Source organism: Vipera ursinii (genome assembly GCF_947247035.1).
Source record: "Vipera ursinii genome assembly, chromosome: 13".
Taxonomy (NCBI): Eukaryota; Metazoa; Chordata; class Lepidosauria; order Squamata; family Viperidae; genus Vipera; species Vipera ursinii.
The window spans coordinates 14,902,706-14,911,763 of record NC_139526.1 but is presented as its reverse complement, the minus strand read 5'-3'; the positions used below and the strand labels follow the sequence as shown (position 1 = coordinate 14,911,763).

The window sequence follows — 9,058 nt, the reverse complement described above, 5'->3', positions numbered from 1 at the left end:
TGGCTGGGGAATTCTGGGAGTTGAAGTCCACAAGTCTTAAAGTTGCCAAGAATGGACATCCCTGGTCTAAAGGTACAACAGTGGGCTGGGGAATTCTGGGAGTTGAAGTCCACAAGTCTTAAAGTTGCCAAGAATGGACATCCCTGGTCTAAAGGTACAACAGTGGGCTGGGGAATTCTGGGAGTTGAAGTCCACAAGTCTTAAAGTTGCCAGGAATGGACACCCCTGGTCTAAAGGTACAAGCGGTGGCTGGGGAATTCTGGGAATTGAAATCCACAAGACTTAAAGGTGCCAGGTTTGGAGACCCTTGAGTTACAAGTCAACAGAGCCAAAATGTAGAGCAGGAGGAAGACAAGAGGTCTTTAACTCACTAAATCCACAATGGAGGAACACCAGCCCTCGTTACCGTCTTTGCCCCACCCGAGCTGATTTTGGGGGGTCAAACCCTTACAAGTAGTCCTCAACATATGATGTTAATGAGCCCAAAATTACAGCTGTAAATCCTGCCAGTTGTTAAGTGTGCCATCACATGATTGACCCTGATTTTCTGACTTTTCTTGTGATGGTGTTTAAATGAATGCCAGATTCACACACTGAAGGCCGCATTTGTTAAGCAGGTCCCAGGGTCATTAAGTCAACAGAATGTCCTCAATGGGTGGTTTTTGCCAGAAGCCAGAATTAAACCAGTTTCTGGCAAAAGTATCCTAAATCACGGTCATGTGACCACAGGACACGACAAACTGCCATAAATTCCAGCCAGTTGCCAAATGCCCAAAATGTCATTGTGATGACAGACTCTTTCTCCATCATCTGGGGCAGCAATTAAACCAGGGGTGTCAAACTCAATTTCATTGAGGGCCGCATCAGCATCGCGGTTGCCCTCGGGGCCGGGTGGGTATGACCAGGATGGGCGTGGCCTACTGAGTGGGCGTGGCTAGAGTGCGTATGGCCTACTGGGTGGGCGTGGCCAGCTCTACATCGTTGGCATCAAGGGTGCCTATGGGAGCCTGGGCAGGAGTGGGACAGATCTGGGGGTCTCTGGCAGAAGGAGGGTCTCTGGGCCAGGGCCAAGGCAGTGGGGGCCGTTCCCTCACTGTTTCCAGGATGGCTTCGGGGGCTGCATGAAACCACTTCGTGGGCTGGATCTGGCCCCCAGGCCTTGTGTGTTTGACATGTCTGAATTAAACAATTTACAGGCGTGTCCCTGAGATCCAAGGTTCTTTGACTCACCAAGGGCAGAAGCCACTCAGACAGGTTGACCTTCTCCCCATCGTTGATAAAGTAGGCCTGCCCACCCTGTGAAGGACACCAGGGAAGGACCAATGAGAAAAGTGACTCTGAAATACTACCATGCTTTCATAAATTTACAAAATATATTTAAAAACGTAGATAGGGCAGCCTAGGAAAGTAAACGCCCTCCTAACCATACCCAAGCAGTCCACGTTTGTTGGCGATGTCCATTTTGGTGACCTAACCCTAACCCGAAGTTGAATTTTCCACCAATGGGATTTTCCCATGTATTTTTCCACAAAAGATAGATAGGGCAGCCTAGAAAGGTAAGTGTCCTTCTAACCATACCCAAGCACTCCGAGTTTGTTGGCGATGTCCATTTTGCTGTATGAGTTCATGGTGACCTAACCCTAACCCTAAGTGGAATTTTCCTCCATTAGGATTTTCCCATGTATTTTGCCAGGAAACATATTTTATTTTTATTTATTTTATTTTAATTCCATTTATATCCCGCCCTTCTCCGAAGACTCAGGGCGGCTTACAAGCTTAGCAGTAGCCTTCATTCTATGTATATGCCTGCTAGCGGCATTATTACAAAGTCAGCTTAATTGCCCCCATCAATCTGGGTCCTCATAGATAGGGCAGGCTAGAAAAGTAAGTGCCCTCCTATCCACACCCAAGCGCTCCGAATTTGTTGATGATTCCATTTTGCTCTCCGAGGTCATGGTAACATAACCCTAACCCTAATAGGCAGAGCAGATAGATAGATAGATAGATAGATAGATAGATAGATAGATAGATAGATAGATAGATGATAGATAGATAGATAGATAGATAGATAGATAGATAGATAGATAGATGGATGGATGGATGGATGGATGGATGGATGGATGGATGGATGGATGGACAGACATAAAATCAATAAAAAAACCTAAAAATTTTCTTCCAAAGTGGCTGGCTCTCAGCTCTTAAGTAGTCCTTGACTTACAAGCATTCATATTGTAACCATTTGAAGTTAGAACATCAATGAAAAACTAATGACTGATTCTCACACCTATGACTTTTGTAGCATCCCCACGGTCACCAGGTGAAAATTCGGGTGCTTGGCAACTGGCATGTATTTATGACAGTTGCACTATCCCGGTGTCCCCGTTTACGACTTGGACAAGCAAAGTCAACGGAGAAAGCCAAATTTGCTTAATGACCGCACGGTTCATTTAACAACTGCAGCGTTTGGCTTTAAAAACTGCGGTCAGAGAAAGGTCATAAAATGGGGCACAGCTCACTCAAAAACTGCCTCGCTTAGCAATAGAAACCTGGGCTCCGTTGTGGTTGTAAGTCAAGGACATCCTGTATATTAAAAAGAAAAAGAAAAAAAAGAACAATAAAGGAAAAATAGGCCATCGGGGGATAAAGTTACCGGTGAAGGCCACATATCTCTGGAAGACCGGGAACTGAAAAACTCACCGCAATATAGTTCTTTTCGGGAGTGAGAGCCTTCGCAGCAAGGATGTGGCCTTGGACCAGATTTTTCACATGGACCCAGTTCATCAAGATCCCCGGATTGCCGAAACAGACGTTAAAAAAGCCTCTTTCGATATTGAGCTGTTGGCAAAAAGACGAAAATCACAAAAGCGCAGCTAAAACATGGAGATATGGAGGCTTAAAAAAGAAGATGGCCGGCTTGGGAATTCTGGGAGTTGAAGTTCACGGGTCTTAAAGTTGCCAAGTTTGATAAACCGATTTAAAGCAATCCTGGAGGGGAGATATTTGTATCTTGCTGTTAGGTGAAGAAAAATAATGAGTGGGCTATTTCCCTTTTTTTCTCCTTTTTCTGATCTAAAACCCAGAGCTGGGGGGGGGGAGGAAATGCAGTGTTCCTTTTAATGGCTTCCTGTTCGTCTTGTCTGGAGGCTTCATCAACCTGACGAACAAACCAAGTTTCAAGTTGGCTAATGATAGGCGACACATTTGCAAAAGACCTTCTTAGCGTTCCCTGCAAAGGTGCTTCTGTGACCCCCTCCCCCTCCTCCCCCTCTTCCTCAGGGCTGCCCGTCGAAATACGTACGGCCAATCGAGGCAAATGCCGCATCTCTTCCGGTCCATAAATCCCAGGAGGGCGGATTGCACAGGTGTGTAACCTCCCGCCTCCTGCAAAGTAAAGCAAGCCAGAATGAATCCTTGAACGTATGAAATGACCGCTTTTTGAGTCCTTTGGGTGCAATTCCTAGAGATGCTTGTAACGGGACGTGGGAATGAACCCGAGAGACAAGGGGGGGCGAAGCCGTGGACTAGGCAACGTCAGATAAGAGGCAGCTGAGCCCTCAGAAGGAAAGGGAAGTGGTAAACAACTCAGAAGGGACCTTCCTTAGTTCCTTGGACTGTAAAGGTGTGTGTGTGTGTGGGGGGAGATGTACTTTCAGATTTGCAAAGTTGATACCCCTTCGAGGTAGCCCGGATAGGAAGCACCACCCCCGGAATACCAGCTCTGTCTTTATTCTAAGGTTACATTGACAGAAGCTCGCAAGGGGTCGATCTTGTATTCTAAAACAGACGGTGTAATGCAATGTGCAAATGACCTTGGGAGACGGGAGGAAGAGCCACAGACAAGGGTCCTATAAGAAGCAGCTGAGCCCTCAGAAGGAAAGGGATGCTGTAAACAACTCAGAAGGGACACCCCCACCCCTAGTTTCATGAACTGCAAAGGCCAGGGTGGGGTGGTGGTGGTGAGGGGAGAGATGAAAGGCAGAACTAATCCGGAGTTTTAATCAGGTGCGGAAACTTGCAGAGAAGTACCTGTCAAGAGGGATCCATTCGCCGCTAAGACCATTTGTTCTGCGATTGATTTTGTCCGGGAATATTCATTAACTTGCTAAAGAGAGAAAGAGAATGAGAGAGAGAGAGAAAGAGAGAGAGAAAGAGAGAAAGAGATTCAAAGGCTGAACCACTGTCTTCAGAACGGTGTTTTCGCTCCCTTTCCAAACGCTTTGGGAAACTAAAGTTTGAGCTGTGCAAAAATGTTCAACCCGGATGGAAATCAGCTGCTCAGTTCCTTCCTCCCAAGCACAGGGCGTTCAAATCCAACTTCCCAGGTTCAGCCAAATGTACAGGCAGTCCTCGACGTACGACTATTCATTTAACGACTTTTTGAAGTTACGACAGGGCTGGAAATAAGTGACTTGCAACCAGTCCTTGCACTTACGACCGTTGCAGCATCCCCAGCATCACGCGGTCAAAATTCAGGCACTGGGCAACCGGCACGTATTTACGATGGCTGTAGCATCCTGGGGTGGCGTGATCATCATTTACAACCTTCCTAGCTGGCTTCCGACAAGCAAAATCAATGGGGGGAAGCCGGATTTGCTTAAGAACCGCATGATTCACTTAGCAACATGACAAAAACAGGCTGTAAGGTCAGACGTGATTTACTTAATGACCGGGTCTCTTAGTCGTGGGGGTTCCAGTCGTAAGTCGAGAACTCTCTGTAATTTATTTCCACTCCCCTTACCTGCTCTAAAGGGAAATAGGAGACAGTCGCTTCGTCGCCATCAACGATCGCTTGTCCTCCAAAGACCACGTTGACTGTACTGGTGTAGATCAATCTGGGGATTCTTTGCCGCTTGCACACTGGGGAGGCACAGAAAAGGGCAAGGTTGCGGGTGCCAATCACGCCCGCGTGGCCCAAATGGCGTGAGAGGGCAAGAGGTTGAAGGAGTGAGCCATCAAGTCTGGAAGAGAACGGGGGAGCTGAGCATGGGCTGGCCTCAAAACCTTAAGCCAGGCAAAGCTGGGGGGAAAAGTATGGGGATGAGAGACCACAAGGAGATCTCTGGGACCGTCGGTTAATCTGAGAAGTGGAAAACGATTGGGCGAGAAAGTGAAGGGAAATTCGTTTGGGCAAGAATAGGGATGTTTCCGGGACGTGAAAGATGTTTTGTTTTAATTGTGTTGCAGGAAAGAGGGAGAAATAATTGGTTGGTAGGCTCTTTTTGGGGAAAAAAGTAAAATAAAATGGTGGATATGGGAAGAGGAGCTAGAAGAAGTGGAGTCAGTGTAGGTCTGTGTTTCTCAACCTTGACAGCTGGAAGAGGTGTGGATTTCTATTACCAGAATTCTCTTGCTGGCAGAGAACTCCCAGAATTCCCCTGCCTAGTGAATTCTGGGAGTTGAAGTCCACGTACCTTCCAGCTGCCAAGGTTGAAAAAACACTGCTGTGGCCAGTAAAAGGAGATAGAACTCATTAACTATTGTCCCAGAGAAAGCATAAGCTCCAAATTGGAAAATGGGATGTGGCACCACCAGGTGATCCTGAACAATAGATTTTGGAAGCCTTAATTCAGCCCTGAAACCTGCCACTTTCTTTCCCTGTTTTATGGGACAAGCCGAGAAGAAGATTGCGGAGTTTTGTTCTCCAAAGCCTGAAGAAGATGTCTGTGCATTGAAAACACTGGGCAACGATACAACGATTGCACACTCAGTTTCTCGTGACAACAGAAGTGTGTGTTCAGTGTGTGTTTCCTAGCACACACAAAAAAATGATAGGTGCCCAAATATAAGCCTCAGATTGCTTAAGGGAGGTCTCCTCTTGGTAGTTCAATCCTGAATTTTGGTCAGCAAAAGTTGGTCTGTTCTCTTTTGTCGCCAACCTGCCATCACAACCACACACAAGACACCACTGACGCACCTTCGAGCACGATTCCGGTCCCTCCAATGTTGATCGACCGGATGTGTTTCTTGTGCACCTAGGAGAAGAATCACAATGTCACAGCCACACAGACAGGGACTTTGCTCTATTCCAGTATTTCTTAACCTCGGCCCTTTTAAGATGTGTGGACTTCAACTCCCAGAATTCACCGGGCAGGGGAATTCTGGGAGTTGACGTTCGTACATCTTAAAGGGGCTGAGGTTGAGAAGCACAGCTCTATTCCCTTTGCATTTCTTGAACGGTGATTGGCCCAAAGTCACCCAGCCTTCTCCCATGCCTAAGGCAGGACTAGAACTCACCGTCTCCTGGTGATTGGCCCAAAGTCACCCAGCCATCCCTCATGCCTAAGGCGGGACTAGAACTCACCGTCTCCTGGTAATTGGCTCAAAGTCACCCAGCCGTCTCTCATGCCTAAGGCGGGACTAGAATTCACCATCTCCTGGTAATTGGCTCAAAGTCACCCAGCCGTCCCTCATGCCTAAGGCAGGACTAGAACTCACCGTCTCCTGGTGATTGGCCCAAAGTCACCCAGCCGACTTTCGTCCCTAAAGCAGGACTAGAATTCACCATCACCTGTTTTAGAACAACCTTCCCACATCTTCCAGAGAGCCTGCATTGTTTCCAAAACTCCAAAACTACAGAAGGAAAATCCAGCTGGACTCACTTGTTCTATGCCGGTCGTCCCGTACGCGGCTGTGTGAATGAGACAATCCACACCTTCGCAGGCCGAGTACAAGTCCCCGAAGTTTCTCACGTCCGACTGTAAGGCAGGAGGAAAACTTGCACGTGTGTCTTGCGGGAGGACAAGTGTCCATTTTTTAAACCGGGTGACTCATATAACAGCCCAACTACAACTATAATTCCCAGGGCCGTGTTTTTCACGTTGGCTGGGGAATTTAAAGCTCTCCGTGGCTTGGGGGGCAATTTATTTGAAGGCCTCTCTTTTCTGTTACGTCTGTCTTAGGGGGCCCCAACCCCCCAGTCCATGGACCAGTACCGGGCATGCCAGCAACCGGGCCGCACAAACATGCAAAGCTCCATCCACGGGATGCAGACAGCACACAAAACAACGCCCCCTCCGGTCCGCAGAAAAACCTCTATCCACGGAACCGGTCCCTGGTGTCCAAAAGGTTGGGGGCCTCTGATCTATCTGACCCACCAAAGCAGGGAGGGAGGGGTTGTGGTTGTGGGTCCCCCTTCTTAAGGAGGCCCACCTGGTGGGACCCAGAAAAAGGGCCTTCTCCGTGGTGGCTCCCTCCCTGTCGAATATTATTCCCCCCCAGATATATGATGGGCCCCCATTCGGATACTCTTTTGAAAGACCCCGAACACCCGGTTTGGCCAAGAGGCCTGGGTACCCCAGAGAAAGATGGAGCCGCTCAAGTGGATGGTTTGATTGTTGTCGCTGGGGAATTGGGGTTTATTGGGGTTTGTGTTGGGTTTTCATTTCTGCCCGGAGTCACCATGAATGAGTCGGGCGGCCACATCAATGTCCTTAATAAATAAATAAATAAATAAATAAACACAGCCTATTTATCGATAAAAGAGTTGAATCCCGCACATCTTAAAGCTGCCATTGGAACACACTGACGTTCTGAGTTAAAAGCCTCGTTTTTATTTCCTGCAGAAGCTCAGAGGCAAAATGACACACCTTCTTCCCTGCTGGGTTGCCAGCCTTGGTACTTCAATTCCCAGAATGCTCAGCAATGGGTCTGCTAGCTAGGGAATTCTGGGAGAAGGGAATCCACAAGTTTGGGACCGGACAGCCACCTTCTCCTTCTCTGCCCTACTCTGACTTTGACCAATTATGCTACTCTCTGGTATTTTAATGAAATAAAATTTAATTGCACTAAATTACCTTCTGGATTCATTGTGATACAGGTGGTCCTCAACTTACGACCACAGCTGAGCTGAGAATTTATGCTGTGAAAGTGGGTCATTTGTTAAGCGAGCTTTGCCCCATTTGACAACTCTTCTTGCCACGTTCGTTAAGCGAATCACTGCAGTTGTCAAATTAATAACAGGGTTGTTAAGTGGATTTGGCTTGGCTTGTCAAAAGGTCGCCAAAGGGGGGCATCACGTGACCCTGGGACGCTGCAACCGTCATAAATGTGAGTCAGTTGTCAAGCATCCAAAATTTAAATCACGTGACCACGGGGATGCTGCAACGGTCGCAAGTGTGAAAAATGGTCATAAGTCACTTTTTTTCCCCCAGTGACGTTGTAACTTTGAACGGTCGCTAAATGAACTGTGGTAATTTGAGGATCCATCAACTAATTAAAACAGGTAGTCCTCAATTTGCAACCTTTAATTGGGGCTGGAATTTCTGTCCTAAGTCGGGGCGGGTTGTGAGTGCGAGTCCGAGTCACACGGCACTTTTTCCCGAGGCCATCCCAACTTGGAACCGCTGTTAAACCAACGGTCGGTCGTAAGTTGAGGATTACCTGTCAAAACTTCACCAGAGTATCTATGCTTCGGGACCGGGTTTTGTCTCCCACCCCAAAGGTGAAGAATGAGCAGAAACGAGAAATACCCTGATCAATATTATTCCCTTTGGAATGTCCCAGATTGGCCGGTTCAAATCGTACAAAATGACTTGGGTTCCCGATTTGGCAAGCGCGCAGCCGAGCGTAAAGCCGAAGTAGCCGGCGCCTCCGGTGATGACCGCCTTGTCGCTGACTTTCCTCAACGGCAGCGTCAGGATTTCAGGCGTGTTTTCGACGATTTTGGCATCCTCCTTGTTGCATTTGTAGAACCGGTTGGGCTTCGCCTCGTTCGGTTTTTCCATTCCGAGCCGGGAAAGTTGTAGAGCCCGCAAATCTCCATCCAGAAGCGCAAAGGGTCACCTGCTTCTCACCTGCTTCAGGTGGAATAAGAGGAATCAGCCGTCATTTTGTCATCAAAGGAGACTATTTGAAACTCGGGGTTGAAACTCGGGGTCCTTGGTGCTCTCTGAGCTGGGTGCTTTTCTTGCAGACTGTCGGGACCCACCCCAAACCACGTCTTAGGAAGACAAAATTCTTCCAAAAAGAATCTTTACAATGACATGCTTGGTTGTAGGAAATGAGACAGGACTTAATATTATTCCACGAACTAACCCTTATATGAGTTCCCGGTTTAACC

At 47.8% G+C, this 9,058-nt stretch overlaps 1 protein-coding gene across 1 annotated transcript in view; it reads right to left on the bottom strand.

The window, feature by feature from the left end:
- The window catches only part of SDR42E2 (short chain dehydrogenase/reductase family 42E, member 2), a gene marked incomplete at both ends in the record, with an annotated part of 10,310 nt that extends 1,587 nt beyond the window's left edge, over positions 1-8,723 (bottom strand). Inside the window, 8 exons of the mRNA XM_083372444.1 lie at positions 1,231-1,296; positions 2,698-2,835; positions 3,299-3,381; positions 4,027-4,102; positions 4,739-4,857; positions 5,915-5,972; positions 6,600-6,695; positions 8,469-8,723. Coding sequence (XP_083228570.1) covers positions 1,231-1,296; positions 2,698-2,835; positions 3,299-3,381; positions 4,027-4,102; positions 4,739-4,857; positions 5,915-5,972; positions 6,600-6,695; positions 8,469-8,723 — 891 coding nt within the window. The remainder of the gene's footprint in view (positions 1-1,230; positions 1,297-2,697; positions 2,836-3,298; positions 3,382-4,026; positions 4,103-4,738; positions 4,858-5,914; positions 5,973-6,599; positions 6,696-8,468) is intronic.
- Positions 8,724-9,058: the final 335 nt, after the last annotated feature.